General features: G+C 55.0%; 8 protein-coding genes across 8 annotated transcripts; 3 read left to right on the plus strand and 5 right to left on the minus strand.

Moving 5' to 3' along the window:
- Positions 1 to 518: 518 nt before the first annotated feature.
- BBK36DRAFT_1157191 (p53-like transcription factor) lies at positions 519 to 2348 on the plus strand (the record flags this gene model as incomplete). Its single annotated transcript, XM_024893997.1, has 4 exons — positions 519 to 658; positions 798 to 1713; positions 1801 to 2168; positions 2231 to 2348. 4 exons carry the CDS (start codon positions 519 to 521, stop codon positions 2346 to 2348), a joined length of 1542 nt encoding a protein of 513 aa, XP_024752273.1.
- Positions 2349 to 4197: 1849 nt separating this feature from the next.
- BBK36DRAFT_1133016 (glucosamine-6-phosphate isomerase) lies at positions 4198 to 5395 on the minus strand (the record flags this gene model as incomplete). The annotated part of the gene is made up of 3 exons (XM_024892057.1): positions 4198 to 4509; positions 4592 to 5155; positions 5216 to 5395. 3 exons carry the CDS (start codon positions 5393 to 5395, stop codon positions 4198 to 4200), a joined length of 1056 nt encoding a protein of 351 aa, XP_024752274.1.
- Positions 5396 to 10369: 4974 nt separating this feature from the next.
- BBK36DRAFT_1157193 (actin-like ATPase domain-containing protein) lies at positions 10370 to 12087 on the plus strand (the record flags this gene model as incomplete). Its single annotated transcript, XM_024893998.1, has 3 exons — positions 10370 to 10941; positions 11007 to 11579; positions 11643 to 12087. The coding sequence occupies 3 exons, from the start codon at positions 10370 to 10372 to the stop codon at positions 12085 to 12087; spliced, it is 1590 nt and encodes a 529-aa protein (XP_024752275.1).
- A 1043-nt stretch (positions 12088 to 13130) lies between these two features.
- On the plus strand, positions 13131 to 15884 carry BBK36DRAFT_1112929 (BRCT domain-containing protein; the record flags this gene model as incomplete). Its single annotated transcript, XM_024889855.1, has 5 exons — positions 13131 to 13217; positions 13298 to 13731; positions 13794 to 14718; positions 14773 to 15195; positions 15270 to 15884. The coding sequence occupies 5 exons, from the start codon at positions 13131 to 13133 to the stop codon at positions 15882 to 15884; spliced, it is 2484 nt and encodes an 827-aa protein (XP_024752276.1).
- Positions 15885 to 16071: 187 nt separating this feature from the next.
- On the minus strand, positions 16072 to 16814 carry BBK36DRAFT_49171 (ESCRT-II complex, vps25 subunit; the record flags this gene model as incomplete). The annotated part of the gene is made up of 3 exons (XM_024898147.1): positions 16072 to 16184; positions 16256 to 16411; positions 16475 to 16814. The coding sequence occupies 3 exons, from the start codon at positions 16812 to 16814 to the stop codon at positions 16072 to 16074; spliced, it is 609 nt and encodes a 202-aa protein (XP_024752277.1).
- A 1292-nt stretch (positions 16815 to 18106) lies between these two features.
- On the minus strand, positions 18107 to 20751 carry BBK36DRAFT_1166832 (hypothetical protein; the record flags this gene model as incomplete). Its single annotated transcript, XM_024894962.1, has 2 exons — positions 18107 to 20293; positions 20386 to 20751. 2 exons carry the CDS (start codon positions 20749 to 20751, stop codon positions 18107 to 18109), a joined length of 2553 nt encoding a protein of 850 aa, XP_024752278.1.
- Positions 20752 to 20853: 102 nt separating this feature from the next.
- Positions 20854 to 21279, minus strand: BBK36DRAFT_1192551 (hypothetical protein; the record flags this gene model as incomplete). Its single annotated transcript, XM_024896771.1, has 1 exon — positions 20854 to 21279. A coding segment is annotated over one exon (426 nt), but the record flags the coding sequence as incomplete, so codon positions are not given.
- A 1457-nt stretch (positions 21280 to 22736) lies between these two features.
- Positions 22737 to 23940, minus strand: BBK36DRAFT_1139048 (hypothetical protein; the record flags this gene model as incomplete). Its single annotated transcript, XM_024893286.1, has 5 exons — positions 22737 to 22828; positions 22896 to 23063; positions 23147 to 23241; positions 23609 to 23666; positions 23859 to 23940. 5 exons carry the CDS (start codon positions 23938 to 23940, stop codon positions 22737 to 22739), a joined length of 495 nt encoding a protein of 164 aa, XP_024752280.1.
- Positions 23941 to 24897: the final 957 nt, after the last annotated feature.

Below are 24897 nucleotides of genomic sequence, written 5' to 3' on the forward strand. Positions count from 1 at the left end.
CGCGGCGCCCAATAGATGAAGATGAAATGAACCGGTGTCGAAAAAGCCCTTTCTTTACCTTTACCTCTTGAATAAAAATTAGGTACCAGGCCGGACTGCGCTCCATCGCTCACACACCCCGGCTTGAGTGGTTGCGCCCTCCAGCCTGCACTGCACTGCACTGCACCCCATCAATTACTACTACTAGCACCGTCGTAGCGGACGCAGGGCTCTAGAGCCCCCGAACCGGACGTCGCTTCGGCCCTATCGCTGCTGTCCCGTGCCTGGAACCTCCATCATCTCCCCATCTGCGCTCACGTCTCTGCTTCTCCAGACGCTGGCTGCCAGGCGTCATTGCCGCTGCTTCTGCGATCCACGACCTCGAATCCCGCCTCGCCACACACCGAACCTCGACCACGCCTCTGCTGCTCCTCACCTCTCACCACGTCTCTCCCTCACCCGCGCCCTCTCGCCCGTCTTCCCCCCTCGCGGCAACACCATCTGCGACTCGATGCCTACGTGCTGCGCTGGATGATGCCATGGCTGCCTTCAACTCCATGCCGGCCATGCCTTCTGCCCCTGCGGCGCCCAGCGATGCGATGGGCATGAACCACGGCCCGCCCCAGCCCATGACCATGGACTCCTTCGATCCCGACCTCAACTTTCACGATTCTCTGCTGTATGTCGTCTGCCCGTTGTGCTGGCCTTTTACCTGTGGCGCGGCTGCAAACCGCTTCCCGCTCTCACCTCAGCCCTTCCACGCCCGTCCCCTTGCCCCTAGAGATCTGCCACTAACACCTCGGCACAACCGCATACAGTGATGGCAGCGCGCTGGCTCCTCTACCTTTTACGCCCTCGTACGAGTTCGACAACTTCGTCACCACCTTTGAAGATCCCTTTTCCTATTCATCCCGCCCGTTCGAGCCCGTCGCCAACCATGATGTTGCCCACGACGAGGCTTCTCCCCAGGAGCTGGACAACAAGCTCCTGGGCTTCTCCGACCCGACCATGCACGCGACCATTGTGGATGAAGCGGGAGCCTTTGCAGACTTGAACATGACGGCCGAGCTGTACGGCATGTTCTTTGTTGCCGAAGATGTGTTTGGCGGGGAGAACACTGGCCGTCCGCTGGAGTTGACGTGCTATCGCCGCAACCTGTGGCAGTGCTCGGGCCAAATCACGCTGCCCCGGGCGGTGAACACTGTGATAGACGAACAGGGGCGCCATATCGCCATCACGGAGCTGTCGGCATCCATAACAGGCTTGGAATCGATTGAAGGAAAGGCCGCCGAGATCATCACCATACCGTGGAAAGGCGCAACCCCTCAGTTGGAAGAGAGCAAGATCGCCGCGGCACCCCCCAACATGACGCTCGACCTGACCACTGGCCGGGAAATTGACGCCAACAGGGTCTCCCTCCCTGTCTCGTGGAAGAGGCTGCAATTTAAGCATGCCACCGCTAACAACGGCCGGCGAAAGGGGCTGCAGCAGCATTACGTAGTGCAGATCAATCTTCTGGGCAAGACGAAGACGGGGGAGATTATCAAGATTGCCGAGATCCAGTCCGGCCCCGTCATTGTTCGAGGGCGAAGTCCGCGCAACTTTGACAGCAGGAAGGACGTGCACCTCACGGGCGACAAGAAGCTGGAGAGAAGAAACACGAACAGCACCGACAATCCTACTCCGAAGGCGGAGCGGGACGGTCTGCTTGCTTCCTTGCCGAGATACCCAACTGTAAGTGTGAACCCGTAGAACGTCATGGCCTTGCGTGGGAGGCATGCTGTTTCATACTCCAAGAGAGGCTGACAAGACTTGTCCCAGTCGAATGGGAACGAATGGGCTACGCCACAAGCCGTCGCTCAGCCCACCCAGAGCCCACACCCAGCGAAGCGCATGGCTCTCTCTCCTACAGTTTCACTGCCTCCCGTCCCGGCCTGGACGGTAGACAACCCTACGATCAAGCCCCCTCCGCCGAACCATCGAAATTCTTTCTCGCGACCGCCGAACCCCGCGGTCCCCATCACCCTGTCGCTATCGGAGGACGAAAAGAGCCCCAACAGATCAAGTGCTGAGCTGCAGAGCCCGCAGCTATCCAAGGCCTACCCGGCGAATGGCCAAAACGCCAGCAACAGCCCGGCCGAGGAAGCAGATCCTCTCTACGAATACTTTCCTCTTAGCGTGGACGACTGGTAAGAGAAGCACTTGAATGACGGAAGGAGGCCAGGAGAGGAGACTGACCCAGTACCTATAGGATGCCGCCAGTCGACGCTGTATATAGGCCGCACATTGTGCACCATACCATTGCGCCCCCCGAATTCAAGGCTCAACAGATAGGCCGCAAGGTCAAGCGCTACTTTACCGCCGATTAAACGTCGATTCTCGGTTTGCGTATCGCGAACACCAGAAGTGCATTCGATCACGGCGAACTTTCAATAGGGACTTTTTTTTTACGACATCACGAAGCCGCATCCTACGGGCCGCAGCGTTTCATTGTATCATAGTGCGGGTTCTTCCCCCCCCCCCCATCTGTCGCTCGGGGATCCGTGTATTCAAGGGATTTTGTTTCGTCGTGGGCTATTTTCGTCAAACGACATGACTGGGACATTGCAGGGATATTATACCCGGGGATTTTTGCTGATTCTTTACCGATTCTTTGCTGTTGCTTTTCTTTTGGATCTTGTTCCTTTTATCCATGTCGAATCGTGGGGTTAGGTGCATATCGAAGTCAGGGGCAACAAAAACATGTAGAACATTCGTTTGGAAACCGGTGTTGGATTGGTGTTTGATCGTGGGGAAATGCTGTGCCTGTTTGCTCGTATTTCGGGCTTCAGTGACTGCTTCTCTGGCTGCAATTTTGAAATATTTGACTTATCGCCTGGCCGAAGGTCTTCGACAGGTCATTGTAGCCGTCTTGATGGTAGAGCGAGGCAAAAGCAGAGAGACGCGCGGACGAGGTTGTTCTGAGGCAACGCCGTATGGTCGGTCAACTGACGGGCTCGGATCGTACCACCATATTCTATGGCTCTTTGCAAGTCCAGCAGTCACGTTAGGAATAAGTAGAACGAGAAAAAGGAAATGAGAAGAATTGCAAGACATGGAGGTGTGAAATGAGAGTGAGCTGATGAAATATAACATGATTCGTGTTATTGACAGGCTTGGATGCAAATGGAACGTAGCCGTCGCGGTTGGTTCCATTTTTCAGGCCCGACCGGCCGGGGGTTCCGCTTTTGTATGCCGGCCTGCTACCTAGGCAGTTAAGGTAGGCATTACAATCTCGTGGGGTGATTGATGCATGCATTTGCATTGCATCGGACACTTTTTGGTTTTTCTCTGTGTTGTTCAATTTCTTTCTCGTCAATTCTTGGTCTCGTGATTTGAATATCTCTTATGGGTTCGTCCATATGATACTTGTATCCTCACTTGTTCTGCTGGGAGACATCGTAGTGTTCGGCAATTGACAGACAAAGAGCATACATGTAATCATCTCCCTTCCGCTGGACGGAAAACAAGGCCAGAGAGCTCCAGACGACAATCCCCTTCGCAGCTCCAATTGAAATAACCTTCTTTTCTGATGAGAAACGAAAATGAACGGACAAGTGACATTCTTCGTCTGTAGTGTAAGGGCTTTCATGAGCTATCCCCCTTCTTTCTGATACGATGTAGGTACTTTATCAACGACCCAAAAGAGAGCCCATCGTGATAAGTCCTGGAATTCGCCCAAACGACCGCTGAAATGTGTCTTTAAGCCGTCCTTTTTTTTCTGATTTATTGATGACGGACTAGCCAAAATTTACTTCATTCAACATTAGTTGTCATGCCCATCTTTCGAGCTCGATTAACCTCGTATGAACGTGCATGTCTTATCCGTCAGACCCGCGTCGGAACATGTGCTCCACCCTAGAGCTTCAATGACGACCAATGCCTCGAGACATGGAACCACAAGAGGAACAGACATATCAATACAGCGAGAAAGAGAACAGAAAGATAGAGCATTCACTGTCATACACATTTGAACAGGCGTTCAACCTTTTTCCTAATCCTTTTTTGTATTTCTATTGTGGTATACATACATCATATCAATGCCCCATTCAATCAAGACCCAAAAAAGAAAAGAAAAGATGAAAAAAACCTGTCATGGAAAGCCAAAATAAAAACGAGAGAATAAAAGCGAGAGCCAAAACCCCTTCTAAAACGCCATTTTTTCACACATCACTCCATCTAAGCAGTAATGGGGTTCTGAACAGCCTGCTGCTCAGGGTTCGGCGTCAGCCTGTCCGTCAGGTGGGGCTCGGGGATGCGGGAGGCCATGCGATCCGGCACCAGGTCCGGAGACACGGACCGGATCGGGTACTCGGTCGCCGGGGTGGCCCGGAGCAGGCGCGAGGTGGTGGGCTGGGGAGCGTGGATGGTGGGCGACGACACCTCCTCGACCTTGGTCTGGGGGATGGGGCCGTTGCCGGTGCGGACCTTGGACGGCAGGATCTGCTCGAAGCCGGCGTCCATGGCCACCTTCTCGATGCTCTTGAAGTACTGTACAGATTTCCAAAGTCAGCTCATGAAGCAGACAGCAAAAACACGAGTGCGGGAGTCCCCTTACCTTGACCGTCTTGACCTTGAGCTCCAGAGTGGCATCCTCGTCCACGACAATCATAGGGTGGGGGTGCAGCTGCAGGCTGGACAGCGTCCACATGTGGTTGACGCCCTCCTCGATGCACTTCTGCAGGGCAAGCGACTTGCGTTGGCCCAGGATGATGACGACAACCTCTCTGGCCTCGAGCACAGTCTGGACACCGACAGTCAGGGCCATGCGAGGCACCTTGCTAATGTCGTGGTCAAAGAAGCGCGAGTTGGCCAGGATGGTGTCGTAGGCCAGCGTCTTGACACGGGTGCGGCTGGCCAAGCTGGAGCCGGGCTCGTTGAAGGCGATGTGGCCGTCCTCGCCGATGCCCGCGAGGAAGAGGTCGATGCCGCCGGCCCGCTTGATGGCGTCCTCGTAGGCGACGCACTCGGCCTCGAGGCTGGGCGCGTTGCCGTTGAGGATGTGCACGTTGGAGGGGTGGATGTTTACGTGGGAGAAGAAGTGCTTCCACATGAAGGTGTGGTAGGACTCGGGGTGGTCGCGGGGGATGCCCACGTACTCGTCCATGTTGAAGGTGATGACATTTTCGAATGAGACCTGTTGATGTACTATTAGCTACTACAGTTGCAGAGATCTCATGTCGAGCTTCTGACTTACCGCGCCGGCCTTGTACTTCTCAACCAGGATCTTGTACACGCCTAGGGGGCTGGAGCCAGTGGGCAAGCCGAGCACGAAGGGGTTCTCGGCAGTGGGGTGGAAGGTGTTGATGCGGTTGATGATGTAGTTGGCGACGTAGGCACTGGCGCCCTCGGCATCGTCACGGATGATCAACCGCATGGTGACGGAGGAGATTTAGCGTATGGGAGAGAGAGAGATGAAAGAAGATTGTATGAGGGATAACGGGATATACAGCTCCGGGGAGGTCGGAGGCTGAGTGGTGAGTTGAGTGTATGAGTAAGATGCGTGGACTGATATGGATGAGGATTAGGTGAGTGAAGAAAAGCTGCTGATGCCTCTCTGCCAGGTTAAGTTATCAGGGAAGAGGAGAGGAAGTTTGTTTAGTGATAAGGTAGGGAAAAGAAACTTTTTCATAAGAAGAGAGAGAGAGAGAGGAAAGAAGGGTAGGCAACCGGCTCCATGGCTTAAAGAGCCCAGTTTCTATGAGAGGAGGGGAGGAGGGGCCCCTTCGAGGGAGCGACATGCAACTTTGCCCACAGGGTCCTGAATCGGAAGAGCGCTTAAGACACACAGCAAAAAAAAAGTTGTCATGTCATCAGAAGGTACTGCGAAAATTGCTGCTTTTTTGCTACATGTACCCTATCCGGGACGGCGTTTACTGACACATGGGACAAGGCGATAGAGTTACAGGCGCCTCTCCCCTCTGGGTCCGAGACGGAACCTGACGGAGGCGACGGGAGGAGGGACGGCTTTGCTGGGGGGCGTGTGTGTTTACTACTAGTAGCTGTCATGTTGTGTGTAAGTCGAGAGGTGACGGGCATGTACTGCACTAACAGCTCCCGAATCGAAAGTGCAGCGGCCGACTAGGACCCGTTGGGAGGTGCCATGTGAGCCGCGCTGGGAATGTAAGTGGACCGGCACATTTGGGAGAAAGATTTGAGTGTGAGCGTGAGTGTGTGTGGCAATAGTACTACTCGCAATACTAATGAGGTTGAGAGAGACGAAGAAGAGAGAAGAAGAAGAAAACTGGGTTCGATGGAACGTCACTGCATGCTTCCATCGGCTGGGCGCCACCATCGAGGGGCCCCGTATTGCCAGCTGGGCTGCAATAGGTAGTATTCGTAGCACCAATCTACTCTTTACTGAAGCAGTGATTTGAACCTGGTGGGGAGCGAATAGTAGCATCATTGATGGGCTTGGAATGGATGCAGTAGGAAAAATGAGTTGATGGGCCCTCTATAATACCGCAACAAGCATCATGTTGTCGTCGAGTTGTTCGATTTGACGCCAATTGTTGCAATGCCGCGGCACTGGAAAAAGGAAAACGGGGAACGTCCAAAACGGACAGGGATCAAATGCCTCCGTTTCCCATGCCGTTTGCCGGCTAGGGCAGCCAATCAGAAGCCCAACACCCGCACGCCAAAAGAGGACATTCAATGCAACTTGAGAGCCCATCCACGAAGCTCCTCCCGGCAAACTGGAGCAGAGCGTGTTATTTGCACTCCGTCTGTGCTGTGGGACATCAAGGTTGATCAAAAGTGGCCACTGCCGGATCGGTGGTACGTGACAGAACGGAGGCGATGCGAGTTGCATGTAACTTACACCCGTCAAACGTTCAGCGGGGCCGCTTTTTGTCTGCGAAATGATGTCGATGCGATGCAGTCTGAATCATGGCATCCCGTTGCTTTCAATGTTCCAGAGAGCCATTTGTATGGACTCGTACCCTGGTCGATCGAGGTTCTCGTCCAACACTGGCCAGTCGTTCATGACTGTGACTCCAAAGTTGTCGTCCGACTCGTCTCCCGTTCATACCAACGCTTTCACGGTACCACTTCCATGGTGATGCGAGTATTGTCTCATATCATCTCATCGTCTTTTTGTCTCCATCATTGGGGCGCCACCTCGCCGTCGTATTGTGCTCCTGCCATTGTATCCACGTCTTGAGACACCGAGGCAACATGAACGTTTGACGTCCGTAACGTATACCGTGCCCGTAACACAAGCATTCGCGAGTAGCATTCTGTCATACTTTCGTACGAGCCGGTTGACAGTCGTAATACGCACGCCTGTTGTCTGCAAAGACTGGCCAGGCTCCAGATCCATGTCTCGTCAGATGCCTTTCAGCTGCCAACTTGTCGTGTGCGATGCGAGGCTGCAATAGGACCTAATACTCGTGCGTACAGTATGTCCCTGGGCAAGTGTGCTCGCAGTGTCCTGGCTCATCCAGGGCATCAGCACTTCCATCGACGAGGGTTAGACCATCTTATGAATGGCTCAGAAATATGCTCTCGGGTTTGATATACCGCCGATGTTACCCTGCTTCGTGCGGAACATACCAATAGAGCAGGAGCAAGGTCGTGGAGATGCTTATCTGCGCCATCTACTGGACGGCACACCATGTAAGTGTCTCGATGCAATCACGTCCGTTATTACCTGGTACACGAGGTTGTATCTATCAACGGCGGCTTCTTATCTCCATCCCTATCTGTACGATATCTGCATTAATGAAGTGCCAGGCCCTTGGGTACGGTATAGGAAGGCGGTTGCAGCCGAGGCAGGCCATGAAGCTGGGGTTCTGAGGGCGAGCGTTTCGAGCTTGAGGTTTAGCGTTTGCGCCGAGATGCATGCCTTTCGGAACCTAAGCATACCTAGTACTAGTACCATGATATCCGTAGGACCTACCGAGTAGCTTTGTATACGATAATAGAGCCTGGCCCAACGGGATGTGATGCCATGTACTTGTAGGTATGCTCACCCCACGAGAAGAGACACCAGACGCCTCCACCCCGAGTCGCCTTTGCTGGCTGAACTCGCTCAACCAACTGGAAAGGGCAGCAGTACATAGAGGGCATCGCAGCTGAGCAGCTGTATAAGCAAGCATTTGCTTCGGTTGAACTCTTGCCGAAGGTGTTTCCTCAAAAGAAGTGAAGAGTTGACCCCTACCAGAGGTAGAGGTTATCTAATGGGCGAGTGTGCAAGGAAAAGCTGTTGGAGACGTTGGAATTGAATTTGGAGAAGAGGTCGAGGTACGTACCGATTTGGAGAGAGAGCCATGGGGGAGCATCCACTCTGGTATCAATTTTTGGGGGGCTTGTGCGCTACAGATTCAGTGGATCAGCGCCAAATTGATTGATGCTGATCCATTGGATGCAATGCATCTCGAGCAGTCAATGATTCTGTGCTGTGTGGCATGGGTCTGGACTGCACACCGAAACGAAACAACATGAATCGATGAGAAAACGAGTCTATAATTAACGACACTATGACTTCAAAGTACAGTAGCATCGAGCTCGCAGCATTCCATGCTACCTGAGGGATTGCGGTCCATGCACCTCGCTGCAATTTCCAGCACAGAAACAGACGCGTCCAATGGCAAAATTTCCCGGGCAGCTGGGCCCGTCCCACCATCTGATGCCTGGCCTCTCCGACAAACCCTGTCCATCCCGCCTCTAGTCTAGTCGCCGTCAACAACGAACTTGGCCCCTCCACGCTACCAACAGCCTCCGCCGCAACGTTACAACACCACAACTCGACTGACTCTATCGCGTTTGCACTGATTTCTGCGCCTCCTCTCGACGGTCCGTCCATCTCGCGCTGCCTCTCGTGTCCTGGAGATGAGGCGCCACACCCTCCAGCTGCCTCTCCACCCGCTAGACGGGGCCCCCTTTGGCTCGCTGGAGACGTCGACGTTTTTCAGGGCATGGAAGCTCGTGCTGTCTCGCCATCCCTCTGCCCTCGAGACCCTTGAGGGCGTGTCTCGGTGCCAAATACGGGGAAAGTATGGAGTACGGCACACGCGCCACTGTGTTCTTCACCTGCTTCGTATTGCTGTCTTTTCCCGCTGCAAGTGAGCGCGTGCCTGCGAAGAGTTCGCTGCTCGTCGCCAGCCCCCGATGTGACCCCCATCCCGCCCAGCTGCCTCCCTTTCTCTCTTGCTCGCCCTTTGCAGACAGAACTGTACCAGCCACCTCCAGCCTCAATCATCTGCTTGTACTTTACAATTACCTACGGACCGTCCTCTGCCCAGTGGCCTGGTTTCTCACTGATTGACGGCTCCACCGTAATACCGTGCGACGTTGATCTCCTGGGCCCCAAACCAAGGCGAACAACAAGCCTCTCGGCAGCCTTGCACGCGACAGAGCTCCATCCAGCCCAGATCGCCAGCTTTTCTGGCTAGCCCGCGGCGCATGCCCTGTAACCTATGCTGACCGGCCTGCCACCATACATTACATTACATTGGAACGGGCAGGACAAGGACCGCGACTAACAGGAGCTGGTTACCTTTCCGCTCGCTCACCTTGCTCTCCTGTGGCCATCCGGACGCTGCCATTCGCCGGCCCTCCGCCTTGCCAGCACTCCCACTCCGTTGTCCAGTCCATGCCATATTATTGACATCCAGCCGACACTTCAAGGTTCACTCGCCAACCTATCACCTGTCACGTACGAGTACGGACTGCTCCGTGCCCAACCCTCGACTCGCCCTGGCCGGACGGCCGCATCCTCGTCTTCCCCATACGACCCTCTTTCTCGCCCTCTCTCCCTCTCGCGACCCTCTTTCGTCTTCACCCCATTGCCAGCTGTGAGGTGGCCGTAGCCCCGAGATTGCATCAGCACGGGGGCAGGTTCCATTTCCCCTTCCATCGCTTCGGGTTCCTTTCACTTGTACCACTCACCATCATCTCTGCCTTTCTGGTGGCCCAACGGCTTTCTGTTGTTGCTGCTGCTGTTTGTACCGCCACTCCAGCAGCTACTGATCCATCAGCCTGTGCCTGTCGATCGGCCCCAGCCAGACCTCGTGTTGGACGCTTTGTCTTGCATTGCCAAGTCACTCCTACATACATACAGCACCTTACGACGTCGCTTTCTCCTGGTACGGAGCAGCGTGTACCTCGATTCCCTCACTTGTCGCGGACCTTCTTGCACCATCACCCTCGTTACTTTGGCTGGTGACCATTGTTTACCCAACCCACATCCTGCTTATGTCCTAGAGACTCGTATACTACTTGTATCTTTCTTATATCAGCCCTCCTCTCGCCCTAACCCGTTCCGATTCATCATACATCTTTCGCCCTCTTTAATTCCTTGCCTGCTCTGTTTCATTCGTTCATGCTATATCCCCAACAGCCTTCAGCCATGGCACAGTTCCGGAAAGCCTTCGTGGCCGCCATCGTCAAGAGCTTGCTTAGGGGCAAGTCTCTGATAGAGGCCATCTTGGCTTACTGGTTGTCGGGAAACAAGAAGAGCAGCAGCGTTCCAAAGAAGACGCTTGCGCAGTTCCTCAAGGATGCCGAGGCCGCCCTGGTCGGTCCCATCAGCGGCAATGGCCTGCAGGAGATCTCGGCCAAGTTGAAGGAGCAGATCTTGGAGGGGCTCAGCGTGGATATGCAGTGCATGCTGCCGTCATACAGCCATCAGCTGCCAGCGGGCTCCGAGGTTGGACAGTACTTGGCCCTGGACGTGGGAGGATCGACGCTGCGAGTGGCCTTGGTTGAGCTGCGAGGACGGGGGGCCGATTCCGGAAGCGCCACCGAGATCGTGAGCATACAAAACTACCGCATCACCAAGGACATCAAGGATCTCGAGGGAATGGCCTTTTTCGAGTGGATGGCGGCGCGCATTACCGAGACGATCCAGAGCACCCTCAACAGACCACACAGCGCCGAAAACCCCCTGCCTATTGCTCTGGCATGGAGCTTTCCCATCGAGTGAGCACCCTACCTCTTTTACGACTCAGATTATTACGTGCTTGCAACTAACAGATCAAAACAAGGCAAACTTCTCTTGGTGGTGGCAGACTTGCGGCCATGGGCAAGGGCTTCTTGGCCGACATTGGCCTGGTCGGGCAAGATTTGGGAGACATCGTTAGGACTGCATGCAAGAGCAAGGATCTGCACGTCGAGCTCAAGGCCATTTTGAACGATTCGAGCGCCTGCCTGCTATCGCGGGCGTACTCTCACTCATCGACACGATTCGGCCTCATCCTGGGCACCGGCGTCAACATCGCCGCCTATCTGCCCGTCTCATCCATTGGCCGAGCGAAATTCGGCGAGCGGCCGGCGGGCTGGTTCGACGAGGCTTCCCACGTCATTGTCAACACAGAGCTCGGCATGTTTGGTGGCAAGATTCTGCCTCTGACGCGATGGGACCTCCAGCTGCTCAAGGAGCACCCCAGACCCGACTTCCAGCCCTTGGAGTACATGACCAGCGGCATGTACCTCGGCGAGATTGTCCGGTTAATCATGGTGGAGGCGATCCAGACAACTGGCCTTCTGGGCGGCATCCTCCCGCCTTCGTTGACCGAGCTATATTCGCTGGGTACGGAGGTCATCTCCTTGATAGAGGGGTAAGTCATCTTTGCTGATTCCGGGCAACCTGCCGTATGACTAACGTCTTCCGCCTTTTTCAGTGACACCAGCGCCGACTTATCACAGGCCATCAGTTGCTTCTCGGAAAAATACCCTTCCTCCCATATTCCCAGCGTTGTTGACATGAGCGCTATCAAGGCGATTGCGTCGTTTGTCTCTGTGCGCTCAAGCGCACTGATCGCCTCCGCCGTCTACGCTCTGTGGGATATCCGCCTGGAGGGCGACGAGAAGTTTCTCTCGACCCTTCCCGAGTCGTCCCCCCTGCGAGCCAAGGTCGAGGAGGACATCAAGATGGAGAAGACGACTGTCGCATTCAACGGCAGTGTCATTGAGCACTATCCGGGCTACCTGGAGAACTGCCAACGGTACATCAACGAGCTGATGGACACTCACCCATCCAGCCAGCCAAAGGCCATCGAGCTTGTCTCGGCCAAGGAGAGCTCACTCACAGGAGCTGCCGTGGCACTGGCGTGCGTGGACTCATGAGAGGACATCTTGCCCAATGACAAAAAAACAACGAAATTCTCACATTCTTTTTCGTGCTTGTTTCGGAGAAAGTGCGTTTGTGCGCGAGACATGATACCTGGAATGATGGGTTATGTTTACTGGGATATACATATGGGGTGTGCGAGGGAGATGCATAGAGGCGCCGGGTTTTCAAGCATTGCTCCTTTTCCATCTGGCGTCATTGCCGGGGTTTCTTTCCTTTTTTGCTGTCATTCCTATAAACCCTTTTTGTCCTGTTTCTGTTTCTTGGATGTAAGTATGTTTCTTCCGATTCCTTGTAATTTTCTTTTTCTTCTTGGCTTCTTTTTGGTGGGCGATGGGTACCTATAGTTGGGAGCATTTGACGGGACGCTGCTGCAAAGAGCGAATGTTGCGCCATGTAGATTCAAGCCGCGACAAGAGGTATATATATTGCATTGCAAGTCGCTGGTGAAAAAGAAAAGCATTTCAATACTCTGTTTATATAATCGCATGCCATCATGAACAAACTCATGCTCTCAAAATGATAAGAGTTGGCACCTTGGCCTTTGATATCTGGTCTTCTGGTCTGATGGGCGCTCTGAATCTTCTTCCACTCTTAAAGGCACCCGGTACAGCGCTAAATAGCTGTCCAAAGGTCCAACGGGGCGCGTTAAACACTCGCGTCCCAGGAGTACCGCTACCGCCGCCGCCGCCGAGCATACTCAGCTAAGCAAAGTATCGATACCCGCCCAGGTCATGTGACAGCCTGCCTTCTTCGCGTAAAGAGAGCAGCAGGAGCGCGTCTGGCCACAAACAAAGCCAAAGAAAAGCGACCAGCGATAAGGCGCGCCCCTGCTTTTTGGCGACGTCAATTTTCGTCTTTTACCATTGCGATTTCTTTCTTTGACAACCTCTCTTGACATTGGCATTCTGCCATCGGGCAACTGTCTTTTGGTTAACGCAGACAGGCCGTTTTCACCAAGCCTCTGCCTTATGCAGTGACATTGCATCTGCTGCTTCCCACCACAGAGAGATAGCTGGTTCGCGACATCATCACCGCCATGGCTGATGACGTCGAGGGCATCTTCAGCGACTGCGCCATCGCATTCGTGCCCAGCGACTCGCTGGCTCCCAACCTGATTCACAGTGTACGTCCTCGACTCTCTCCAGCTCGCGCCGTCAAATAAAAGTCATGTCAAACATCTAACCCATGAGCTTCCTCGCGCAGCTCTCGACGATCCTGATCGAGAACGGCGCCACGACTGTCGAGCCCCGACGCGATGGCTCAATACCAATCGACCGGGTCACGCACATCATCTCCAACACCATCGACTTCCCGCAGTACATCAACACCCAAGCCGTCATGATCCCCGTCGTCACGACGCAATGGATCACCGTCTCCATCACCCGCCGGAAGCAGGCCCAGGTCCGCCCCTTCTCGCCCGATCCCCGCATGATCTTCTCCGAGGTCATCGTTACGTGCGCGGATCTGCCGCAGATGGACAAGGAGAGCATCCTCGGGGCCGTCATGGCCCTGGGCGGACAGGAGTCGAAGGATGCGGGCAGGATGACTACGCACATTTGCGCCTTGTCCATGGACCATCCCAAGGTTGTGGCTGCGCAGGAGAGGAATTGGAAGGGCAAGATTGTTTTACCGCACTGGTAAGTCTGTCTTATGCAGTTTTATCTTGCACGGATCGTACATTAAACCGTCCTTGGGATAGGTTCGATGATTGCTTCAAGCTGGGAAAGAGAATCGACGAGGGACCCTACCTTCTTCCAGATCCCGAGATTCTGAAAAAGGGCGCTGATGAGGATCTTGACATTCCGGCGAACAAGAATCTTGTCGGAGCATCATCAGCGAACCCCGAGTTTTTACCTTTGTCCCACGACAACTCGACCAGACCGCCCGTCACCGTTTTCCAGGACAAGCGCATTCTCCTATGCAAGGATCTTAAGCTCACCGCGCGCCTCGAGAATGCCCTCAAGGATATCATCGAGTATGGAGGCGGTCGGTTGGTGGAGGATGTCGACGAGTGCGATACGTTAGTTTGCCGGTACCGAGACGGGGACGAGTACGTGCGAGCCTCGCAGGCGTGCAAGGAAGTGGGCAACCTGTCGTGGCTCTATTTCCTCATTGTCCACAATGAATGGACGTCGCCCCTGCGCCGGCTACTCCATTACCCCATTCCCAGGGACGGCATCCCAGGTTTCAAGGACAAGCGCATTACCGTGTCTAACTACGGCGGCGAGGCGCGGATCTACCTCGAAAACCTGATCAAGGCGTGTGGCGCGGAGTTTACTAGGACGATGAAGACCGACAACACCCATCTGATAACGGCCCGCAACTCGAGCGAAAAGTGCAAGGCTGCCCCTGAATGGGGCATCACCGTGGTCAACCACCTCTGGATCGAAGAGAGCTACGCCAAGTGCGAGATGCAGCCGGTCAATGTCAAAAAGTACAACCACTTCCCGTCCCGGACGAACCTGGGCGAGATCATCGGACAGACCTCTTTCAACGAGTCTCGGCTGAGGGACTTGTACTACCCCGGAGGCGAGCATACCATGTCACCGAGTGCGAAGAGGAAGAGGAAGATACTCGAGGCTGCCGAAAGCAATGCGTATTCGCATGGTCCGGCCGAGGGCGTGGTGATTGCCGAGGCCGGACAAAGGAACCTCGACATCATGGAGTTGGACGAAGAGGAGACAGCCGCTTCGAGGAAGAATCGGCGAAGCGCGGACCTGGTCACTCCGGCACGCGCTCGGCCTACACGCGCCGATAAGGAAAACGAGACGCCGGTCATCATGTCTAGCGGCGGACGTAGTGCCAAGTCGAAAGCCATGGACAAGCTCTCGTCCATTGCGCCTGATATTGCTCTCTACGAAAAGGAGAAGAAGAGAAGCACGAAACCGGGCACCCCCTTTGGTGGCAAGAAAGCGGCAGAGCTGACGGAAAAAGAAAAGGAAAAGGGCAGCGCCAAGAAATCAGCGGCGCACAAGGACGGGGACGACGAAGAACGCCCGGCTAAGAAGTCACGGCCTTCGCTGCCGGGGATTGACATGCGCATTATCCTGACGGGGTTCCCGAGATGGGTGGGCAACCAGACCAAGGAGGATCAAGATCGGGTGGGTTTATTTGAGGCTCTTTCTGTTTCCATTTCTTGCCCTTGGGGGAGGGCTTCGCTAACAGCATATTACAGAGGAAACTCCGCGATCTCGGAATCCAGATTGTCCAAGAGGGCCACCCCTGCGACTACCTGGCCGCGCCGCACGTTGTCAGGACGGTCAAGTTCCTGTGCGCCCTGGCCCGCGGTCCTACCGTCATATCATCCACGTTTATCGACCAAATTCTCGAGACGGGTAAGATCCCCGACGTGGAGAAGTTCATCCTCAAAGACAAGGAGGCCGAAGCCAGATACAACATCAATCTCGAACAGTCGGTCGCCAGGGCCAAGGCTCACCGCGGCAAGCTCCTGCGCAACGTCGGCATCTACTGCACGGACAAGGTCAGGAACGGGCCCGACAGCTATCGCACCATAGCAGAGGCCAACGGCGCCACCTTTAAGATTTACCGAGCACGAAGCGGATCGACCATCAAGCCGACGACGGCGGAGCAGGATAACTTTTTGCCTCCCGACCCAGTCTATCTCCTCAGCGGTTCCTCCGCGGAGGAGAAGCAGCTGTGGCCGCGCTTCCGGGAGATGGCGGAGAAGGGACACATGGAGCCGCGGATCGTATCGCCGGACTGGCTGCTCGATGTAGCCATGGCGCAGCAAGTGCGTTTCGACAAGAAGTTTTTGATTGACGCGGAGTAGGGTCGGCTTTTGTGAGAGGAATTTCATGGCATCTCTTTGACGATGCGAGCATATGACGGAGTTTAGGAGGGCGGCATCTTGGTCGGTGCCGGCGGGACGGCTTGCTTATATCTATGCCGAGATGTGTCTGAGTCTGTTTGTGGTATGTACTTGTTGTATCTTACTTTGATACGTAGTATCTCCTGGCTTAGAAGAACTTGACACCGAGGGAGTCTTCGGAGCCAAAAATTTGAGCTTTGCCTTGTTTGACGAGGATGTTGAGGGCTTTCATGAGGACTTGATTATCCATGCCGTGGAATTCTATCACGTCAAACGTCAGCATGAGCTCGATCCTCCCAATGTCCGAAATAATATCCCCGTGTCCAACATACCTGTTCCTCTGGTGTTTTCCCCCTCTGTGAGTTCATACACCGTTAACACACTCCCCTTTTGCGCCGTCTCATCCACATACGCCTCCACCAGCGCCGCCCACTCCTCCGGCTTCCTCCAGTACAGCAGCACCACATCCCCCGCCGCCGCCGCACCTCCTCCCACATCACCACCACCCCCACCGGCCGCTACCGCAGAAGAAGAAGAAGAAGAGGAAGCACGTATAAACTCCGCCCTCCCGTCCTTGCGCATAAAGTCAAGCACCTCCCGTATGTCCGCGACGCTGAGCCTCCTGTTGATGGCGCGATTGTGAAACAGCTCCGTCTCGGCGGCGGAGGAGACGACGAGCCGGAAGAGGCGGCGGTGGCGCGCGTAGGCCAGGACGAGGGCGGACCACTTGGTGAGCTGGGCGTGGTGGATGGCGAGGTTGGGCTGGCGGGTGAAGAACGGGGGGAAGGAGTATTCGCGGGGGAAGACGAATGAGGATGGCGATGAGGACGTTGCTGGAGGAGGGGGGTTTGATGAGGGTTGGAGAGGTGGGGGTGTTGCTGTCGTAGCCATTTTTTCCGAGTTGTGAAAAGGGGGGGGAGGTTGAGGTGTGAGAGGTTTGGGAGGTTGAGAGACGGGGATTTGGTGGAGGGTTGTTGAGCTTGAGAGATGAGATGAGATGAGATGAGATGAGATGAGATGAGATGGTGGTTTGTGGTTGAGGTAAATTGAGTTGGGGGACGGGTTAGCGGGATGACGTTGTGCCACGTGTGGAGCCTGGTGGCAGACTGGGATCAAAGTACATACATAGGTACATACATCTCACGAGCCTTGCAGTAAGTAGCCTTGCCCTGGATTTGGGAGCAAAAGAAGGCTATTGAAAGGTGGAATACCAGCATGACGAGCTTTTATTGCTGGATTTTCCTTGGCTTTATTCATTGGAAATTGCTGCTTCGGACTCGTATCACGGGTATCGATTGCGCAAAGTCATGAACGTTGACTTCCAACTTAGTACCGAATAGCCCTTATACGCCCAGTGCACCTCATCACGTTGGCCCTTGATACAAAGCTCGAGCTGCATTCTACAGAAACCTGTAAGCGTCTGTGAAGTATAGGTAAACTCTCCTCATCATCTCCCCTATAGGCATGACGTCTTCCACCAGCCATGGAATATTGCATTCGCTCTTTTGCTCAGTACTCAAGCTTCCTCAAGAAGACGACCTCGTAAATAATCCATCCTCAGCCATATATCCCGTGATAGACGATAATCATCAAGCATTCACGGCAAACACATTGAAAGAAAACATTTTATTCCAGGATCGTCCTATCCCGTCTTTCATGAAAAGCCATCATTAGGCCCCGTCACCATGTCCCGCCAGGTATCGCACCGCAGTGACAAATACACCATAGAAAGTATTTCAAGGAAATCGAGAATGTGAAAACACGAAAAGAAATAGACGAGTAGTAAAAGGTCCCAAATAATTGAAATAGGAAAAAAGAAAGACATGTTGCTGCGAAACACAATAGTGCTCGGTTCTCCCAGTAGCTCTCCCAATTTGCCTCTAGGTTTTTTTTTCCCGCCTTGTTGCATAATACTCGTAATGAGGCGACTCGATCCAGATAGGGAACACATATATATACATTGTCAGGTCGGAGGGGTATCGTTTTTATCTGTACGAACCGTCGTCCTCGGTTGTATACCTGATTGCCACTGTAAAATGAAAGCGAAAAGAGGACAATAAAAAAGAAACGGAACCAAAGACAGACGCCCATTGAAGTGGAGTGTCGTGATGCAAATCCCAGAATGCGGTGTGATGAAAACAGTCTTCAGATCCCCCTCAGTCTTCTCCAAAGCTCGCCATCTGTCATCGGAACCCTTCGTTGTCCGTCATGCTGTCGTAGCCTGTGTCCACCTCCATGCCCACCACCATCTTCGTGATCCTCAGGCATTTAGTGATCATCTTGTCTTGTAATCCGGACGGTACACCGCACTGCTGTGCCAGCGGGCTCCCCATCCAAAGACGTAGGATGGCAGCTAGCCTCTCCACCAGTGGTGCAAAAGTATTTGTGGTATCTTTATGAGCTAGGATCTGCTCCAGAACCTCCATCACCGACGTAAAGCTCAAGAGAGACATTTGTGTTTTCGTTGCCAAGGCTATGACCTTTTCGATGGACTCGCGGACATACTGCTTGCTGCTGGCAGCCGGGCCACCTAATCGTTTGATATGAGCCGCAGCTGTCGCGCAGCGTAGGCAAAGCTGAAGGTCGGGATCCGGAAGATTGGGCTGAGGCGGAGGGGCGGCTGCGCGGCCGGCAAAGGGGTTGGCGTCGGCGCATGCCAGGGTCATCGGATCGATAAGGTTGCCGCCATCGGCGTCGACGCGAAGGACCTGAACAGCGGCTGCGATGTTGCTTCCGCGCGAATGATGAGCGAGGACAGAACGAGCCATGACTGCCCGTGCCCGAGCACGAGAGCCCAAGGGGGCTGCCTTGACAGCAAGTTCCATCACTTCTTCATCCGGCTCGGCTTCGTCTCCGTACAGTGTCGTAGTGAGAATGTCGTGCACCTTGGCCGTCGACCACCACGCTGCGAGAGCATCCATGGGAGACCCAATCGATGTATCGTCGACAACCGAGTCCATGCCGTCAATCGCGATCGCGTTGTAAGTTGTCTCCACGTTAAAGGCCAGGTTGTGGGCTCGCTGGATGACGGCGGGGGTAAGGACCTTGTCGCACTCCTGCTCGACTAACACTGCCAGGTGGTCGGGCAGCATGTACTCGGCTCGCTTCTTCTCCCACGCCTCGTCTTGTTGATGGCTGTTGGTTAGTCTCTGGTTCAAGTCCCGAGCCGCGTTCCACTGTCGTTCGGCAATCTTGGTGGCGATATAGTTGACCAAGCCCAGTTGATACCATTTCTGACTCAGGTCCCACAAGAGCACACGGACGTGAAGTGCCTTGAGCATGAGGCCGCTGGGGGTATTTGGCACAGTCCCAGACGCCAGCAGTGTGAGGATGAGACGGCTCATGCAAATCTCGGCATCTCCTCCAGTAAGCTGCGCATCGAGAGCCGTGGCCCACGCGCGAACTCGGGCCACTTCTTGTTCGGGAGTCAGTCCGGTCAGCAAATGATAGGCGTGGACGCCAAACACGTTGCGCACGCTCAGCTTGAGCGTCTTGAGCATCAGCGCAGCCGCCTCGAGGAAGAAGTTGTGGTGAGGCACCCAAACCGTCTGAATGGCCGTCTCCCACGCGCGGCGACGAACACCGATGGGGGAAGCCAAGGATGGAGCGGATTGCACGGCAGCCGATTGTTGCTTCTTGGGTGTTCGGTCCATGGCCGAGAATAGTGAGGGGATAAAGACCCACAGCACAAGGCCGAAGAGGAGCAAGAACTTGATCGAGATGGCGTCGTATCCCGCAAATCGTACATCGAGGTGAGAGGGTATATGTCTGAAGAGCTGCAGGGGCAGAGCAAACAGCCCGCGGCCCTGGGGCTCTTGGCTGCTGGATTCGTCTTCCCGAACCGCCTCCAATATCATCAGTCCGGCGAGTGAGCCTACCATCAGCTTACCAAAATAGGGGCTTGCAGAGCTCCATGTCCCCTGCTGGCCTTGTTGCTGCTGCTGCTGCTGCTGCTGCATTGGTCGAATCTGTTGCTGGCCGACCACCGTCGGATTGGGGCGGAATAGCTGCTGAGGAACGGGGTATGGCTGGCCCGACATTTGGGCGGAGAGTATTCGCTTCATGTCCTCTGGAACCTCGATGAGACCAGTCGGCATTCCACCGGCTTCCTGAGGAGTCTCCATTGGAGACGGTGCCATCTGCGATAGCTGCTGCTGTGACTGCTGTGGTGTTTGGCTATCCTGGGGATACTGCGTCGGTGTAGGCTGCTGCATGGGAGGCATGGAGCCATTCACGGAGCCATTCATGGCGCCCGCCATGAACAGCTTCTCGAATGCGGCAATTCTCTGATGCATGGCGCTGTTTTCATCTATCAGTCGGTTATTCCTCTTCTCCAGATGGCGTATATATTCCGTCGCTTTGCTCAACACCTATAGCATCAGTTAGTCATTGGTAACATGGAACAAACCCCTCAATTCTCATTTTCCCCCTTGTGCGAAATCAAAATGGATGGATTTCCTACAGTCGCTTTATTGAGCTTGTGCGCGGGGGTGAGGCCGTGTAATTCCTCGCGATCTTCCGTCGTGTCCTCTCCCCTGGCGCTCTTGCTCATGATGCGCAGGCTGGGGACGCTGTCTCGCAAGGCGGCAATCTTGTCGTTGATGTTGGTCCGGTATCGCTTTTCAATCATGTTGTGAGCCGTCTTCTTGACGGGCTTGCCGCCCTCCTCGAGAAGATCATCATCGTCGAGGTCATCGTGGGAGATCTTGCGCTTCCGCGAGTCCTTCTGGGAGCCGCTGGAGACGTCCGGCGACGAGGCGGCTCCCGCCTTGGCCGACTCCGGGCTCGAGGCGCTCTTGGGTGAGCCGTACTGGAGGTGAGGAGGCATCGCAATGTTTCTCAGCTGCTCCTGCATGGCAGGACTCAGGATGGTTCCTGAGCGTAGGGACGGTTTGGCAACCGGGAGGGAGCCCCGCTTGGTGGCCGCGACACCGGGGAAGTAGACTGACGTAGGGTCGAAGTTGGGCAGACCAAAGGAGGTAGGGTCGGGCTGCTGCTGCTGCTGTTGCTGCTGCGGTTGTTGCTGCGGCTGTTGCGCTTGTTGCTGCGCTTGTTGCTGCGCTTGTTGCTGAGACTGCTGCGGCTGGTGCTGTCGCGGGTCAAAGGTCGGGGTCGGCCAGGACGGGGACAAGTATCCTGGCTGGGCGGAGGAGAGGGTGGTGTTGCTGCCGAGATCGTACGAGTTGGACTGAGGTGAGGCGTCCAGCTGCCAGACTCCAGCGTCGAAAGGAGCCGAGGGATCGCCGCCGAAGATGGGCGCATCTGAGATGCCATCCAGAGATACAGGGCCACCGCCTATGAAGCCGAAGCTCGGGTCGTCAAACCCAAGCCCGTTGGAGCCATCCTCATCGGCCATGGGGACGGCGCTTTGAGGGGGGGGTGAAACTGGGCGGCTGCAGAGACCGGGGGAACGCCTCGCGGATCAGCTCATGCAGCGACAGCCGGGCTCGATGAGACGAGTCGAGGCGACGACAGACTCGAGACTGAGACCAGGCGAGAATGCGGCAGGGTCTGGCCTAGGGGGTGAGAGGGTGACTCGATTGTTGGCAGAGGATCGTGCGGTCGGCGAAGCAAAGTGGACTGAGTGTTGCAGAGGCAGTGGACGCTCTCACCAGACGATAGTACGATGAGATCAGCTGTTTTTTTGCCCTCCTGCCTGGCCGGCGGGTCGACTGCTTAACGCGGGATTTGCTGAGACAGACGCCCAGCCCAGCGAGAAGCTTTGCCGAGGGTGTGGGATGGGATGTGTGGCCAGGGATGGCCGCTCGCAGACACGACGGGGTGTCTTTGGAACGGTGATATCAGAGAGCGATTGCTACAGACAGGAACATACGAATAAGGCCGGTCGGTACCTTGAGAGCTTCGTAGCCGGGACTTTGCGAGGAGGCAGGATGAAAGGGGAAAAACTAGGAACCAGCCCGAAAAATAAAACAAAGGCTGAAAGATGCCGATGGATGGATCGGGCTGGTGGCAGGTAAGGTAAGAAGGGGAGGGGGGCGACTTCAGCCCAGCTGGGATAATTTTCTTCCCTTTGTTTCTTCCTTTCCTTGCTTTCTTTTTTTCCCCTTCCTGTCTGTTTTTTTCTTCAATCCCGCTGGCCGTTGGGGGATGGCGTTGGGACGAGATTGCACGGGCTACCTTGGGCTGGAGAGTCCGAGCTGCGACGATGGAGGCGCGGATGGATCGCTGGATCGACGGGACAATAAGGTAAGGCAGGCGGCAGATAGATTGATCGAAGCCTCCGTGGGATGGACCTGGTCTGGCCCGGCCTGGTACAGTTCCGTATGGTCTGGTCGGGCGCTGTCTGTCAAGGTCACGGCGATGGATTGCTGGCTGTCTGGCTTGGGCCACGGCTATGCGGTACGGACAGCCGGAGGTGCGAGAAGAGGTGCGAGACGAGACAAAAGGCATGCACGACAGGAACATCGTACGATCGAACCGATATCAGGCGAGGCTACGCCGCAACGAGCAAGGGAAAAAGCTAAAAGGCCCAATGGCCTACCCGAGACGCTCCCCACTTCCCTGAGCTGGCCGCTGGCGGTGCTGAGCATTGATTCGCCTCCCCCGTCCAGCTGCAAAAGCCACAGCGCTCCACCGCTTACAAGTAGCGGTACATACCTTACCTAGCATTGACTGAAGCAACATGCTGGGCCATCCTGCTTAGCAGGTCTTCTGTACCTCGTCACGCATCAGCGTATTTTCCGTTTCATTCACTTTCCATCCATGATTGCTCCTCTGTTAATAACCTCTCAATATGTATATCACTGATGGCTGCACAAGTGACGCACGTAGGGGTAGCACCTGTGAGTCGTACTACAGGCTCGACTCCTGTGTGTCCGGGCTAGCCCAAAAGCACGCGCATATCGACATCGGGCACTGCAGCGGAGGCTTTCTGGGCAGCAGCCCTTGATACAGGTTTACAGCACGAGGGCCCTGTATTATCCCCGTACCGGTACCTGTATCTGTGCCCACCTGCGCCAAGTCCCCTGTGCGAGCACGAGGGCGCCCCGGAGTGGCTGCTGTGGCCAGCACGCGTCGTGCCAAGTGCTGGGTATCGGTACAGGAACCTTGCCATAGCACGCATTTCGCACACGAGCTGCCGCAGGGAGGAGAAAAGAGACCTGGGAAGAAGAGGGTCGTCTGCATGGACCAAGTTGGTACTAGCGTCCGTGGCATTTTCGTCGTCTCCTTGCATACGCGTACATGTACATGTACTCACTCACCACTGCACTTCCCATGTCCGTCCGTCCGTGTCTGTCTGCGCATCTCCAGTAGCTTCAACGGCAGGAGATTGAGATGCAGCTCATCACCGCCGTTGCTGCTCAAGCGAGGTTGTCGTCTGTTGGAATCACCCCTAGTGACGGAAAATATAGATCTGTGGTGAAGCAACCAACACCGGGCATGAACCTCCAACTGCAACGCTCGGCGACAGCCCGAGATGCACATCGGTAAAACATTCAGACTGAGAGCGGAACCCCTTCCAGCATTCCAAGTCGCAATCAGCACTTCATACCTACTTCTCACAGGCCGGGTCAAGACAAAGAACCCCCTCTTTGAATACTTATTGCTCACTGGTATTTTCGTTCAGCACTTCCGCGCCATCAAGGCAATGTCAAGCGACAATGAGGCTCCCAAAGCTGAGAGCAGCTCTCCCGCCATGGATGGAATAAGCCCAACTGCCTCACTGTGCCCTTTCCAAAAGACGCAGCCCGGCATTTGCCTTTTGTGGCTTCCTCTGCAAACCTAGGCGCCAAGATTTCAGCAGCATCAGCTTTCCGCCGAATTCCGAGCAGAGCTGCTTTCTGCTTGACTGATGCCCCAGCCTCTTGCTTGTATCCTTTCGATCGAGACGCAGGTACTCGTACTTTGTACGACGCAGCTACTAGCAATCGAATTGAAGAAAAAAAAAGTCCAAAAGCCACGTGAAGCGGCCACCTGGCTTGGCCGCCTTCGCCGCAGTGGGTTTGCCGCACACTCCAGCCAACACAATAGACAGCAAGAACTTCCAAAACGCCATGGATACTGTGCTCCGTGCTACAAAGCCCGAGTAATTTGACTCCTCACCAGAGAGTCATTGGCCAGGTTGTCTCTCCAACCCCCCTGAGTCACCGCAGCGTTTTTGTCTTTCACCGGCGCCTTGGCTGGGTCGCCGTTTGGTGTCTCAGTCATTCTCCTAAGAGACATATCTATCCATCTTCCCGCCTTCAACGGCAATCCAAAACTTACAGGACGAGACAAATTCCGAGGTCAGTCAAAGACATCATCAACGTGCCGCATTCCAGAGGTTCTAGCCTCTCAGCCACAGCCCTACTCGGATCCAATGGATTGCTGGAACGTGTATTTCCATAGGCTACTCGGGGTCTTGCCAGACTCCGGCAGCAGAGCTTTGGCCAACTGCCTTATCCTTGAATACTGGGCCTCTTCCATCAGCGGCAGCGCCATTTGATCCCTTGCAATTACAGGTGAGAAGCACTACTGCAATACTGTACGAGCATTTCACACGGTAATACAGCAGCTATCCTTGCTACGGCGCTGTTTCAATTCTCTCCTCCCTTTGGTAGCACCAGGCGGTACAATATAGTAGTAGCCTCCAGCTGCGGTCCAACCGACTTGCAATCCCTCCAAGGGGGCGGGACAATACCAAGCATCAATAGGTCGATTCCACAGCCCGGAATCTCGATTCCTGCTCATTGTCAGTAACAAAACCCATGACTTGACACTTTGCCCAGCGTGTCCACCAACTGCATTATCCGTCAGCTCGGCTGGACGGCGCATCTGCCAGCGACATTTCGCGTGCCGCTCGATTCGGGACCGTGGCCAATCATCGCCCTTCGGAGCCAGGCCCGTCGCAACCTCTTGGGCCTCTCACACATCATCCCGCGCCCTCCCAACAGCCATTTGCCTTGAGATTCGCCGTTGGCACTGCTTCGTCCCGTGGCACAGAAAGGGCCATACGGGCACATATGTACGAGTA

Source organism: Trichoderma citrinoviride (genome assembly GCF_003025115.1).
Source record: "Trichoderma citrinoviride strain TUCIM 6016 unplaced genomic scaffold BBK36scaffold_3, whole genome shotgun sequence".
Lineage (NCBI taxonomy): Eukaryota > Fungi > Ascomycota > Sordariomycetes > Hypocreales > Hypocreaceae > Trichoderma > Trichoderma citrinoviride.